Genomic DNA, 15870 nt, shown 5'->3' on the forward strand with positions numbered 1-15870 from the left:
GAACGTATACGCGTAAATGGATGCATTCCCAACTCCAATTAGGTTTAATTCGTTAAAAGCAGGTCTGTTTTTTCCCATACCGTTTTAACCGCTTTACTACCAATCCCCAGAGCCAAAACATTAAAATTTGAAAGAGAAAATTCACTCTCAATATCTCAACATTCCATGTACTTTGATGACACTCTGTAACATTTGGTGGGGGAGGAAGGACTAACATTTGAAGTCCCTCCCATTTAGCATATTCTGCATAAAAAATACATACAAATTCAGCCTGTAAGAAAATACTATTTATCAAAAATTTCTAGGAAAAAAAAACTAAACGTTAATGAATGATTTTTGACTTATTTTCACCATAATATGCATCCAAAGCGTTCCATCCACTTTACCAAATTTCTAACTTACTATCAATGGAACAGCGCCATCAATGATAAAAAATAGCCATGACTTGGTGAAAACTATTTTTGTAGTTCTTTAAGAAATCTATTCCAACTCTTTTTTTATATGAACTTAGTGGCCCTGAAAAGGGCCGGTTTGGTAAGATTTTCGACGGGGAAATTAAGCGCGTTCACCACGGATACGACGAGCCAGCTGGATGTCCTTTGGCATGATTGTGACACGCTTGGCGTGGATGGCACACAGGTTGGTATCTTCGAACAGACCGACCAGATAAGCCTCGCTAGCTTCCTGTAGAGCCATAACAGCTGAGCTCTGGAAGCGCAGATCGGTCTTGAAGTCCTGGGCAATTTCACGGACCAGACGCTGGAAAGGCAACTTGCGGATCAGCAGTTCGGTCGATTTCTGATAACGACGGATCTCACGCAGGGCGACGGTGCCTGGCCGGAAGCGATGAGGCTTCTTTACTCCTCCGGTGGCTGGAGCGCTTTTGCGAGCGGCCTTCGTTGCCAACTGCTTGCGAGGAGCCTTTCCTCCAGTGGACTTGCGAGCGGTCTGCTTGGTGCGAGCCATTTTCCTTTATCCGATGTTTTCACGTTGAAAGCTAACTGTGGAATAAAAAATAAAAACGACTTCCATTCTGTTTTATAACATGCGTTTGCTGTGATCAACCAATCAGAAACGATGAAAGAACAAGAATACAACAACTAACAAGAAGAATTTAACCCTCGAGTAGGTATAAAAAAGCCGAAATTTGGAATTTTTGTTCACTTTCGTCTCATCCTTCATCAACAATAAACAAACCATCTCCCCCAATGACTGGACGCGGCAAGGGAGGAAAAGGACTCGGCAAAGGAGGAGCAAAGCGTCATCGAAAAGTGCTGCGTGACAACATTCAGGGTATTACTAAACCTGCAATCCGTCGTCTGGCTCGTCGTGGTGGAGTCAAGCGAATTTCTGGGCTTATTTACGAGGAAACTAGAGGTGTGTTGAAGGTATTTTTGGAGAACGTTATCCGTGATGCTGTTACTTACACCGAACACGCTAAGAGGAAGACGGTCACCGCGATGGATGTCGTTTACGCTCTGAAGCGACAGGGACGCACTCTGTACGGTTTCGGAGGATAAATTACCCTAATAAAAATTAACCATAAACGAACGATAACCCAAATAATTGAACTTTTCCACAAATGGTTTGGACGATACCCAGAACCCAAGTAACACAGTTTCGTGCATTTATGTTGAGTAAACTTCTTTACAACCAAATTCAGTTATATAAAGGTTATATAAACTGTTATATAACATGTGTGTTGCTTGGGAACACGTCGTTAAGCAAAATAACCATAACAATTTTATTAGGGTAGCATCATCGACTCAGACTAAAAAACCGGCCCTTTTCAGGGCCATCAAATGAATTAAAAAGGTGATTTTGATTAACTTCCTTGTCGGGATTTCAAAGGTGGTAGGGATGTGATCGAATGATGATTTTTTTCAGTTGAAGATTATTAGATTTAACCTAAGTTGGTTGTTACTGGTATGAGATCTACCACTGCTAATCCAGTACCGACAATCATTTGCATTCATTTGTTGTGTTGGGGTAAGTAGTGCGTTTCCAGTGTTCCAGTCGAAATACAAAATAATCAATAAAAACCGCCTCGGTTGTACGCGCCTTGGTCTTGGTTGGTTAATCTGAGGGCAATCATAGAGAATAATCAGAGAACCCAACTAAAATTTCTATTCCTACACAAAACACAAACTCCTGCTGCAGTTAACAAAAATATTTATTATATCATACCACGTTTGTCCTACGTCATCATTTCGTACAACCCCATTGGGTTGTCCCTTGTAGTTTTTTGACTTGCACCCCAGTATAGTCGACAAAGACGTAGTTCTACGTCAAAAAAAATAATCTGCAAAGCCACCCCAGGAAACTGGGCTGCCGTCAAAACTGTTTCTCGGTAATGACGTAGCATTGACAACTGAGGACAAATGCAGCCTATTTGTTAGGCACTTCTTAAGCGTCTTCTCGAATGACTCCCCATCGCAAGCAGAAAGTGAGCGAGCCGTCCGTGATGTGCCAACCGACGTCGTAAACATGGATGCTTTTGCCGTAGATGTACAAATGGTTCTCTCTGTGATGAGTAAAACCAAATCATCATTTTCACCAGGTCTGAGCGTTATTCCATCTGGTGTCCTAAAATATGCTCAGATATTTTAGCTGTTCCGTTGTCCTTGCTCTTGAACCTGTCGCTTCGTCAGCAGAAATTTCCCGCACTATGGAAACGCTCTACTATGTTCCCTGTTTTCAAGAAAGGAGACAAACACAATGTGGAAAACTACCGTGGGATTACCTCGCTCGGGGTTGAATCTAAGATGTTTGAGTCGCTGATAAATGAGAGGTTGTTTGCTACCTGCAAGCATTACATAAGTACATGTCAACATGGCTTCTTTCCTGGCCACTCCGTGGAAACGAATCTCGTCAGCTTTACGTCGTTCTGTATGGAAAATGAATGCAAGAAACTTCAAGTGGATGCCATCTACACTCAATGACGTTTATATAAGGTCTGGGCCAAAGGGCTTATTGGTGTTAGTGAAATGTGCAAATGGTTAGTGGTTATATTGCAATGTTTATCTTTTTACACGAAACAGCTGTTGGCAGTGACGTATATCTATCTGTTCTCAGTATGTTGGCAGTGACGTATATCTATCTGTTCGCAGATGTTCAGCAATGTTTACAACATTTTTGCTTCTAACACCAGCAAGCTGCCTGTTGGCCCAGACCTTATATAAATGTCATTGATCTACACTGATCTTAAAGCTTCGTTTGATAGAGTTGTGCACGACTTTTTGCTAGCAAAACTTGACAAAATTCGATGTTCTGCTTCCTTCTGCAGCTGGCTTAGATCATACCTCGTGCAACGTGATAACTTCTGTATGCATGGGAAACTATTCATCGTACTGTTTCTCGAATAGATCAGGAGTTCCACAGGGTAGCACTTTGGGACCACTGCACTTCTCTTTATTTGTGAACGATGTAACGTTTATTCTACTACGTGGAGGTAAATTGTTTTTTGCCGATGACTTGAAGATTTACTTAGGCTATGCTGACTGTTTAGAACTACAAAACCTTCTTGAAATCTTTAATGATTGGTGTAAACGTAATTTTATGGTCCTGTGCGTCTCAAAGTGCTGCGTAATTAGTTTCCGTCGAACTAGGACTGGCGTTTTGTTTGATTATAACGTTGCTGGGACAGCAGTTCAACGTGTCGATCACTTTAAAGGCCTCGGTGTCATGTTGGATAAAAAGCTCACGTACACTCGCCACTTCTCAACCACGATCAAAAAAGCAAATCGTCAACTTGGATTCATGTTCAAGATCTCTAAGGAATTCCGTGATCCTCTGTGTTTTAAACCCTTTTATTGTTCATTAGTACGCTCACTAATGGAATTCGCATATGTTGTCTGGAATCCCTACCAAGCAGTATGGAGTGCACGATTCGAAGCTGTTTAACGCAAATTCGTCAGATATGCACTGCGCTATCTTCCTTGGAGTGACCCGCTGAATTTACCACCGTATGCTGACCGCTGTCGACCGCGGGTTTGGATTCTCTTGCTGAGCGACGAAACGTATCGCAGGTCGTCTTCGTTGCTAAAGTCTTGCTCGCAGAATATGATGTTCCTGAGTTACTGGTCAAAATTAATCTGTATGCTCCTGCCCTTGCTACATGAAGAAGTACATGCAAACAAACAATGCTGCAAACAGTTCCTTTGTCGCCATGATTCATCAATTCAACGAAGTATCTGACCTATTTGACTTTGACATAAATGCCTCCAGTTTTCGTCATCGTTTGCTGTCGGCCAATTTTTAATTTTTAATGAGTGACTACATTTACATTAAAGTATTTCATTAAGACTACCAAGTCTGATGGACTAAAATAATAATAAATAAATAAATTTACACAACAATCAATTTTAAAGATGTGCCGAATCTTTCGGCATTTATTACATTTCATATAGGTACACAAATCAAAGCATACTTTGATCATTTTTACACATCAATCAATTTTATGAATGTTCGAGATCTTCCGGCGGTCCACCTGGTGACCGTTTGGAGCCAATGACCAGCTAATATATCAGCAAACACCATTTTCCTACAAGGCGTATAAATGCAAAGAAAAAGCAAGGCCTATTTAGATAAAATTTACGAAGCAGTACATGTTAAGGATGTTCCAGATCTTCCGGTGGTCCATCTGGCGGTCACTTAGAAACAACGACTGGCTAATATATCAAAAATTACCATTTTAGTACTTTCCATATAGTTTCAGAATAAATCAAGGCTTACTTTGATCAAATATACAAATTTTACGAATTTTCTGGTGGGCCATCTTATGACTATGGGGAGCCAATGACCAAATCATTTCATATAGTTGCAGAGAATAATCATCACTTTGTTCTAGACGACTGGTACCCCCTCCTCCCACGATGAACTCTCGGAAACCCGGAATAAAACTGGAACCATTTGGCTAATCTGTTCAAATTTTCAGCAAACTATAATTTCGAACATTTTTCTTCTTGCTGTGAAAGTTTCAGCCAATTCAATGGTGAAACAAAAAAGTTATACCCATGCAAACATCGCTATTTGTATGCCTGTTCGTAAACCGCACAATAAAAACCGCACAAAGCGCGTTAGGCCCTCCCCAAAAGTAAGGCAGGTTGTGTTGATTAGAAACGCTAATAATTTTTCGGGGTTAACTCGGAATCACATCTTTCCTTAAGCCAAGATATTCCTAATATTCCAAAGGTTCTACATTTTGTACATGAAGAAAATCGACCAACTACAGCCCCACCTAGAGCCGCTAATGTGAAAGTGACTCGTTCCCCCATACATTTGGTCGATTTTCTCCCTACAAACTTCAAGCCCTTTGAGCGAGGGGTTCCCGTGAACCAAATGACTTCAAATTTTGGCAGGGTGTTTTTTACCCCCCCCCCCCCCATCAACCATACCAAGGGATGATGATGATGATGATGGTCCCACCTCTTACCCCTACAAAGGTTTGAGCTGGACGAGTTATCTTTAAGATAATTAAATATAAACATTTTAACCAGGTTTGCAAACAAAATCGAGCTGGTTACAATTACAGATATAAATGTCCTGTTAAATATGCTATAGGCATCAACCAAAAACATTTAAAGGTGTAGCTAGTTATCAAAAGTCCAAGTATAGTCCTCGACAATACTTCCATTTACACGTGACCTGGGATTTACACGTTTAAGCTTCCGCAGTGCCAGGACTATATCCAAGGAAACGACTTCCAGCCAATCCTTTACTAATTTAAGGCTTTTGCCACAATTTCCACGTATTAGTCATTTATACCTGTATTCCGCGCGCGAGGCTCAAACCATTGTAGACTACTCAAAGCTATTATTACTATTACTACTACAAAATCAAAAAAACTAAAAATCCATCATCACCATCGAGGCAAACAATGTAGTTTTTTGTATATGCTACACAAATTACTAAAATGTCTTGATGACAGTCTCCATACAAACTAATCCGTTAGTGATAACTTTGTCAAGATACATGATTTATCCATTCATAAAAGATTAACTGCTCAATAAACAGCTTTTACATGTGAAATGCAGCGTCTCTTGAATTCTGTAAGTGTAGTTGCACGCTTGATGTGTCTAGGCATCGAATTGAAAACATTTATACCTTTGAAAAATAATGAATTTTGTGAAGCATTATTCAAAAGATGTGGTGTTCTTACTTCATCCGCGTTTCTAGTGTTATATCTATGAAAATCACTTCCTCTTTCAATCCGATCACACAAATATCGAGGCAGCAAACCGTTAACTACTTTAAAAATGAACACCATAGTCAAAAACACAATTCTTTGCTTCACTGACAGCCATTGCAAAGCGTCCAGCATAAAAGTTGAGGAAGTGAATCTATAACATCTTAAAATCAAACGCATTACTTTATTCTGCAAACGCTGTAATCTCGATATTTGTGTTTCATTGGCCAAAAATAAAATGGAAGGGCAAAAGTCTAGATGAGGGGAGATGATTGATTTGTATAACTGTATTTTACTACCAATAGTTAAATCGTTTTTCAAGCGACATAGGATTCCATACTTCTTGGCAATTTTCTTGATGACATTGTCAATATGAGAATTGAACTTGAGTTTGTCATCAATAATCACGCCAAGATATTTAATTTCCTGAACACGATCAAGTGTCTCATCATCAATAACAACAGAGACATCATCATCTACACGATTCCGTGAAATTACCATGAATTTAGTTTTACTTATATTCAATTTCAATTGTTTATACTTCAACCATCTACTTAGAGAACGCAAATCTTCATTCAAGCGTGAAACGGCTTCTTCTAAATCTTTAGCTGCAATGAATAACACAGTATCGTCAGCAAAAAGATTAATATCACAAAACCGTAAAACTCGTCGCATGTCATTAATATACATAATAAATAAAAGGGGCCCTAATACACTTCCCTGAGGCACTCCAAGGTCATTGTCAACGGGACAAGATACAAAATCATTAAAAACAGTCCTTTGTGTTCTGTCAGATAAATAGCTTTCAAACCATTTGTATGCAGAACCCGAAATTCCAAAGCGCTTGATTGTTCTCAACAATAAGGGCCTAGAAATTGTCTCAAAAGCGCGTTTTAGATCCAAAAACACAGCAACAATCGTATCTTTATGCTCCAAATTTTCTTTCCATTTAGCTAACACTAAGTTTAACGCGGTTTCACAAGAATGGCCTTCCCGGTATCCCGATTGTTCCGGTATCAACAAACAGTTACTATTTAAATATTCTAACAGCTGGCCTTTTACAACAAGTTCTAAAATTTTCTCTAATGTGTGCAACATGTTGATGGGACGAAACTCTTCGGCTTTGATCGTCCCAGCAACTTTTTGTATAGGAACAACTAAAGATTCTTTCCAAATATGCGGCACGTGCCCAGATTGCAATGATTGATTAATAAGGTCCCGCAGAGTGTGTCGAATGACATGAAAGCAATCTTGAATAACTCTAGCATTAACATTATCTACTCCAGCCGTTTTTCCTAATGAAAAGCAAATATTTTTAAGTTCATCTAATGTAATTGGGTGAAAACCATTAAATCTACAATTACTATTAATCGGCTGTTTTATTTCGTCCGGTTCATTGATCAGTTCAATAGATTGATTGATCAGTGAAACGCTCTCAACGAAATAGTCATTGAACTTAGAAGCAATTACTGGTTCTGACTGTTCTAATATGCCATCAAAAGTTATGGTCCGCGATTTACAATTACTAGGCTTCATCAAAGATTTCAAAATTTTCCATAACTCTTTGCTGTTGTTTTGATGCTGATCAATTTTCCTCTGAATATATTCACATCGAGTTTTCTTAATTGATTGTGAATATTTATTACGCGCGACCGTGTACCTATTCCAATGATTATCACTATTCGATCTACAAAACTTTTTGTACCATTTGTCCCGCTTACGTTTAAGACGCAAAAGATCCAAATTGTACCAGCTGTTCGAGTTTTTCAAAGAAACAAACTTTTGTTCAACTAATTTATTGGTACAAGTTTTCAAAACGTTAGTAAGAACAGCTGCATCTTCATCTAAAGTTCCGGTAACTAATGGAAAATCCACGCTTCTCTCAACAAGATTCGAAACAGCTTGCTTCGAATATTTCCTCCAGCACTTCAATTTTACAAAATTATCGTTATCGTTAACACTGTCTAAAACATTAATTACTAAAGTTTCATGATCGGTTATTTTCAAATCAGCTTGAGTAACTGAACTGACAGAATCAAAATTAGAATAAACATGGTCAATCAAAGTTCTACTGTGCCGGGAAATACGCGTACATTCACTTACTAATTGTTTTAAATTAAAGAAATCAGCTAATTGCTTCAGATGGTTCGAATTGCTAGTATCATGCCAATTAATGTTAAAATCACCCGCAAGTATATTTAATTTACTAGAATCTAAAAATGTCTCGAACCAGTTCTCTAAAATTTCAATAAAACGCTGATTACTTGAACTGGGAGAATGATACAAAACACCATAATTACCCATCTTCATGCCACGTTCAACTGTAATGCCTAAGAACCAATTGCCATCAATAACTTCGTTTTGGCGAAGATTGAATTGAACTGATTCTTTGACATAAATAGCAACACCGCCAGTGTGCCTTGAATGTGACAAACAAGCAGCAGCTTTATATCCCGGAATGCTATACTGATCAAAAGATTCAATTTCTACAATATGTGTTTCTGCTAACAAAACCAAAAGTGGACGATTATCTTCTACAATCTGACGTAATGTTACGTAGTTTGTAGATAACCCCGCAATATTCAAATACAAAATCTCTAATTTACTCACATTACTACTGGAACTTGGTTGCTATTTATTAAAATGTAAGCTGCTTTTTTTCTGATCATATAGTTTTTTATACACAAAACAATTAGAACTAAATGCTGCGTGGTTGACGTCCAGATTTAATTTACGCTCTTTATTAGTTTTTAAACAATTAACGCATTTCAATACAGTTGACGTACACTTAGAGGTGCTATGTTGTTTGCTGCATCTAGAGCATCGTTCGCAATTTTTGCAATCCGTGCTTTTGTGCCCAAATTCTCCACATCTGAAGCATCGCAAAACATTAATCGCGGGAACTATCGAGCACCGATCAAACCCTACATTTACTTTTTTCGCACATAACAAACATTTATACGTCTCGATATCGACTTCAATCACAACACTAAACTTGTTGTAAGTGAAGCGTGGATTTTCAAACATGTTAACTACTTTTACATCATTAATTGCGATGTCTTCATTTTGACTTTTTAAGAAGTCAATGAAGACATCGGAGGAATACTGATCGCTCATGCCCACCACTTTTAACATTGGCACCGATGTGGGAACAACAGCGTTGTAGTTTCCACCCAAATTGCTTTCAATGCCCTTTTTCACCTCATTTACATTGTATCCTGTTGCACACTCAACAATAATGGAGCCATCTTTCCCGTTTCTAAAGTTACTAATTTTGTGTGTTTTTGGATCCAGATTTGTTTTCAAAAACTTGCGAGTTTCCTCGCAATCTTGTTTGGACTCTTTAGGTTTAATCACAATGACCGGGCGAGCCTTACGGTTGTTCAGTTTTTTACTTTCAAACTTACTTTTATCATTTTCAACTTTATTTTTACTGATATTCTTACTTTTACCGTCCCCTTGTCCGTTTTTCAAAGCATCCGCGAAACTACATTTAACTTTATCATTAGTAGAATTCTCTTCGTCATGACTATTACTATTACCATCGGGGATTTGACCCGCTTCAGAGGGAATCGGCTCAGATCCACTGCTTTTATTCATTGCAACTAAATTTTTGTCCGCAATAATTCTAGAAAATGAACTAGTCATATTTTCCAATTTTTCATTTAATAATATTTCAAGTCCGCCAACGGCTTCCTTCAGGGTACCATTTACATTTAAACGGATAGCTTCCATACCGGTCTTCAACGCGTTATCAATTTGAGCAGCAATCTGATCTCGCATGTTTGTGATCGAGGCCGAAATAGAAGATATTCTCTTCACTTCTTCCTCAATATTTCTAACATGCGAGATCGAATCACTCGGCTCGTCACAACTAGACAGACAATCGTCACACTTGTATAGGAGATTAACATTCTCCATGACAACCTTTGCCGTACTCCTTGTAAGTGTAGTGCATCTCATGTGGAACACACGAGAACACTTACCACTACAGGTTAACGGCAGATCGCTTGCCATTACCCCCGACATAGCGTTTGAAATTCCAGGAAAGACCTATTTTGAAAACACTCTAATGTATATGAATTAAAATATAAAAGGTACATTGGTTGAAAGACCTGTGCGCTATTTGATTTATTGATATTAAAATCTTCAATTGTTCATTTTACCCCCCCCCCTCCTTCCCCTAACATTCATTTTTCACCGATGGACAAGAATAAAAATCATTCAGAGGGAAAAGTTTGTGAATTCATGTTTAAAAACTGAAAAATTGGAATCGAACCTAGCATCCTCCAGCATGGTTTTACTTTATAGCAGCGCCTTTACCGCCTGAGCTGAGGGAGGTAATTCCAGTAACTCTTGGAAAAGGCTTAAATAAATAGCCGAAATGTCAGAAAGATTTAAATAAACTGTTCTGAACAGGTAGACATTGTCCAAGTAACAATTTTGGTTTTATGAGGGTTCTGTAGACCATGAATCGGGAATATCCACCCAGTCGGAATATCAAAAATAATACTCTTTATCCAGAGATGCCTACACAATGTTCAACAAATGGAGGTCCATAAAACAGTCGCAAATAGTCCCCAGCAGCATGGTGTCCTTTATTAAAGCGTCGTAATAGCATTCAATTATTAGGGAATCTAAGAAATCACACCAAAAAAATCTACAACTTTACACGTGCCAACATTCCGTTCGAGACCAGAGTCCAGTAAACACGCCACTTTATAGCGTAAAATTTAATTAAGTTTGAAGATACCCATTATTACACCATCAACTCAACTTTTTCATTTCAGATTGCTATAATGTCACAGCTAAGTACCCAGATTAACTCTAATTAAAAGCAATGTCTCATCCCATCATACAGTTGCGAAGCCCAAGCCAGCAAACTGGAATGGGTCTGACCTCGTCATCACGCACTCTCTTCACAGTGGTTAAGCTGTAGGTACACACATTGGCTGTTAAAATTACCCCTGCCATCCAGTGACGATTGCATTCATTATACCTTAACTGCAGTCTCACTGAATCATAACAAAGTTATTGCTTGAATATATGTAATTCGAAGAAATGTGGCAAGCTAGCTGAGACGCTCAAATCAGAGAAACAGCTGATATTTACACTGACCTTTAAGCGAATGATTGTTTTGAAAAGTTGCTCTCATTTAAATTGATTTATAATCAGTGACCGACAGGTAGGTACCCAGGAAGACACGTGGATTCAGTCATTCAAAGAAGGCCCGTTGCAACTCCAACGCACGCGTGCAATAGAGTAATGACGATATTTTAACTAGCATATTTCCATAACCAGCTGCGGGGATACTTTCGCCTTTGGTGGCAATTTCCCTAGGCGACCAGTGAGACCAGTGAGCTCAATCGTCTCTAATTGATTGGTTGCCTGCTTTGGACACGCTGGACCACCGTTGCAGAATCGCTCCGGTGTGGGTTATGAAGCAGTTTATGTTTTTTGCATCGCTACTCTCCAGCAGGGGAGGTCCTAACTCGTCAAAAACGTCTCCATTCAGCTTTTTTGCGTGCAAAGGTATCGATTTACTTGGAACATTACGTTGCGTGTGTCGCAGTTATAGGACCGATCCGTTCTCGGTATTCGTGGGTGACTTTTTGGCTTCTGCGCGGCGAAGTGAGAAACCGTAAATCGAGCTGCTTGGGAATCCGGAGGAGCGTCCCATTATAGTGCAGGAGATTTCGTGGAAAGAAGAAACGAAGAGGGTTCTGTTCCCTCTCTGGAAGCCAGTAGGGAACGGGTGCGCACAAGTCATTAGAGATAAGATGCGCTCTATACTTACGCTTTGGAACGGGATTTACGGGGTGAAGAAAATAACTTCTTAAATTACCAAAATTATCAAATAACGAGAACGTAGTCAGCGTGCACATACAACGCTGCTTCGGGGGTAGATAAGAAGGCAGAATGGGTTAACTGAGATTCTGTGATTACCCAGAACGTGAGACGCACACTTGTTTTCGGGGTTGAGTTTCAATGTTAAAACTATGAGAATCGTTTTACAGCATTTTTGTAGTTCGATCTTCATACGATTATCGGCCTTGATATATATATATATATTTAGCAGAAGACTACCAAGTGCTCAATGGGAGGTATTACTTAGGGAAATTTACGACAGGTTGGAAATATAGGAACGTGAAGATAGCTGTGTAGCAAACTTGGAACTCATCCTGGCAAAGCAATTACTAAAAATATATTTATGCATGACGCGATAACACCTGGATAATAATAAGTTTGTTTATGTAGAAAGATGTTTCAATATAATTAGAGGCTGTGCGAATGATGTTTTTTTTTTCGTGGATTTTTTTTTTGTTTAATCAGTTGATGATCTGGTCAAAACCAGGCCCAAGATACGATTTTAAGTTCCTCATAGATTTCACTAAGACTGAAGAAGTCCTGCGAGAGTTGCATCTTAATCTATCTAGTTCTACGTTCCTGTTATTTGCCGCTGACAAACTGTTCCCGAAGCCAGTCGTCTTATCATTCGTCTCATCGTTGAGTCGCATCGCTGAACCTGACTTTTGGCAACGAACATGCTTGCCAATGCACATCAACAATCGACTACATCTGAACATCTTTTATCACAAATCGAGGGAAGACATTCCGTGCAATTTTATGTTCATAATGTACATATAATCCTTTTCCCTTAATCCTTCTCCTTTTCCTTTCCTTTTCGTTTCCCTATTATCTTTTCAGGAAGCGAATAATGGCGCTATAAAAGGCTAGGACATAAGTAAGTGCTCTTGTCCCAACCATCAGAGAAAAATGGAACATCACTTAACCTTTCTAGCCTAGATACTTTCAACTACCAACCAATCATTTTATTACCAAAAACGTAACGTACGGTATGACATTTCCACGTTTCATCCACGTTTATTGGATTCTGGAGCATTGTGTTTAAATACTCGATTTAAACAGGCCCGATGTTTTCTGAATCATCTTGCCCCTTAAATAATGCACCGTTTTGGTATGTGTGGTACATCAAATAGACAAGAAAAATTATGGAAGTATATCAATCATTTTCCAGGATGTCTTCAAGAACTGGTTGTGATGGTGTTAGATTAGATTAGATTAGACTAGATATTAAATTAGAAAAATATTTCAATTAAATTATTATTGTATAATTTAAAAGAAAAACCGTTTGCAAATACTGAACTAGCTGACACGTTCATAGCCGTATAAATTTTGAGGCAAATCTATGGGAAAACTCGGCAATACTTGAAAATGTTTTTTTGTACTCATGCACAAGCTGGCGAGAAATACCGTGGATTCTTAAAAGGTTCTGATTTCCAACAATACAAATAGTCCCTCCCCTTGGCTAGTTTTTAACCTGGACGTTGGTGGGCGGGCCTAATCTTATGCTTCATAGTGGAGCGTTGGAGACGATTGGTTTGGGTCCAGCATCGTTGGCTTATGCCGTGACAGAATAGCGTCATGAGCATGCGATGAGGATTACTGAGCTTCCCCTCTCTGATGAACCATTGCATGAGAGAACCAAAGTTCTAGCCTGAAGTGATAGTATCACACTTGTTACTCCTTTGTTTGAGAGTCGCGTTGTAGTACGCTTACGTATAGGCACTGACGTTGAGTGCGATACTGGCGGGTTTTTCTGCAAATCACTCTTATTTTTTTTATTTTTACGCAGATAGATTTATTTGGGCTTGCAAGGGAATTATACTATTGAAATTTTTCAGAAAGTGCCCAACAGTGCTCCTTCTATTTGCGTGACAACAAATAAAAACAATGTTAACAATGTTAAACACCATTTTTGTACATAGTATTGTAACTAATCTTATATGTGCTTCATTTTGATTTGGGTTAAGTGTTTGAACTATGGCTGGAGATTTCCACTGTGGCATGCTTCTATTGTGACATATCCATACGTAATTTTGTGGGACGACATAGTGGAAACGTGTGAGTGTAGTTGGAGCATATACCCTATATAATTTAAAAATCAGCTAGGAAACTAATTTCAAAGTGAAGCATTTTAGTCACTTGAAGGTGTCACCTGGGTCGATCTAGGATATAATAAATATAGATCAAAGTCAATTACTTGAAACACGTTATATTTTAGATTACATAGCAGTTTAGGTACTTAAGAAAGCATGAGTTATGATTGATTATGTAAATTAGAGATTTCAATTATTTATTAAATTAGACTAAAAAGACTAAATCATCAAACGAACTTAAATAAGAAAATTTAGACAGTCTAATCATTTAACAAAAGAGTTAGGATGCGGGGGGTCCGCTTAGGGAGGCAACTAGCCTTTGAAGCAACTGGCAAATAGCCTTTTCATATATTGTCTGTTTATTTTGATAATTGCTTTATATATGTGAAAGGATGAATCAGTATGAGATGGATTTTCGGTTTCTTTACATTTTGCATCACAAATCTAGTACTATGTGTCATTTCCTCAAAACCCCCCAATAACCGACCTCTTCAATCCCTTCCTTTCCCATGGCGTTCAAGTGGTCCGCATAGACTATTCAGCCATTACCCTTCCTTTATCCTCGGCTTTGGATTGACTTGCGCTCCCATTGCCCCACCAACGCAGCAAAATGAAAATGAAAATGAGATTTCCAACAATACAAATAGTCTAACATTTAATTCAAATCTAAGTGACTAAGTGAATTCGAAAATTCTTAAATTAAAGGTGATAGAATGATTTTGTAACAACTTCTTTGCCCTTATTGTTAAGAACAATTAAGCGCTTTGGAATTACGAATGGTTCAAAAGCTATTTGTCTAACAGAACTCAACGGACTGTTATTAATTATCTACTTATCCGCTTTCCATCTCTCGGAAAGCCATATTGCGGGTCTTGTTACTGAGTGTCTCGACTTAACGAATGTGCATCCAAAGGTGGTGAAACAGGTTTCAATAGGGAAGGACCTCAATTCGCTTGGGTTCGTGTCCTTCAAAGTAGGCTTAAGTGACCAGCTGAAAGAAAAATCACTGTCCAGGGAATCCTGGCAGGAAAACATCAGTTTGTGACGCACGTAGGAGCCTCTTCTAGCACGGTAACAGTTGAGCCATCAACTGCTATTATACAATCTGCAAGTAGGTACTACTCAAGCTACAGGGTGCAACGAGGTTAGCTCTAAGGAAGCCTTTAATCCTTCCACCACAGTCGAGAACACTCCGTCATCGTACAACAGTCTTCCTGGCCCTGTGTGTGGTTATGGAGAAGGGGTCTTCCAACCTGTTGTTCAAGGCGAGTATGATGCAATTCTAAGCAGTATTTTGTCTGATCCACCCTCCGATTCCAGCTCGACGACTGGTTGTCATTCCAGTGGTGTTAACCAAACTTTGGAACGTACTGACATCCCTACATTGGCCGAGCCGAACCCGCAGAGACGAACGCAAGACCGCCCCATGAATGCATCCGTGATTGCTTCGGTACGAGTTGATGATAGTGAGATGGAGAACCTCTCGGATACAGTTTTCTCTATCTACTATTAAAATGTTAGGGGTTTGCATACCCAAGAACTTCGTTTGAGACTGTCGAGCTGTAACTACGATGTAGTGGTCTTAAGATAAACCTGATTTCGACCGTACATATCCGACTGTGAACTTTCGACGGACTGCCAAATATTCCGCTGTGATCGCAATGAATCTTCCAGTCAATTAGCCAGGGGAGGTGGTACAGTCAAATCTGTGTACCCTTGGTT

General features: G+C 39.0%; 2 protein-coding genes across 2 annotated transcripts; one reads left to right on the top strand and one right to left on the bottom strand.

Moving 5' to 3' along the window:
* Positions 1-440: 440 nt before the first annotated feature.
* Positions 441-983, bottom strand: LOC135713946 (histone H3-like). The gene has a single exon (XM_065237165.1). It carries the CDS (start codon positions 964-966, stop codon positions 556-558), a length of 411 nt encoding a protein of 136 aa, XP_065093237.1. The 5' UTR covers positions 967-983; the 3' UTR covers positions 441-555.
* Positions 984-1193: 210 nt separating this feature from the next.
* LOC135713947 (histone H4) lies at positions 1194-1520 on the top strand. The gene has a single exon (XM_065237166.1). It carries the CDS (start codon positions 1209-1211, stop codon positions 1518-1520), a length of 312 nt encoding a protein of 103 aa, XP_065093238.1. The 5' UTR covers positions 1194-1208.
* The last annotated feature ends 14350 nt before the right edge of the window (positions 1521-15870 follow it).

Source organism: Ochlerotatus camptorhynchus, unplaced genomic scaffold, assembly GCF_037179485.1.
Source record: "Ochlerotatus camptorhynchus isolate MF236.1 unplaced genomic scaffold, CSIRO-AGI_Acam_v1.1 ptg000597l, whole genome shotgun sequence".
Classification (NCBI taxonomy): Eukaryota; Metazoa; Arthropoda; class Insecta; order Diptera; family Culicidae; genus Ochlerotatus; species Ochlerotatus camptorhynchus.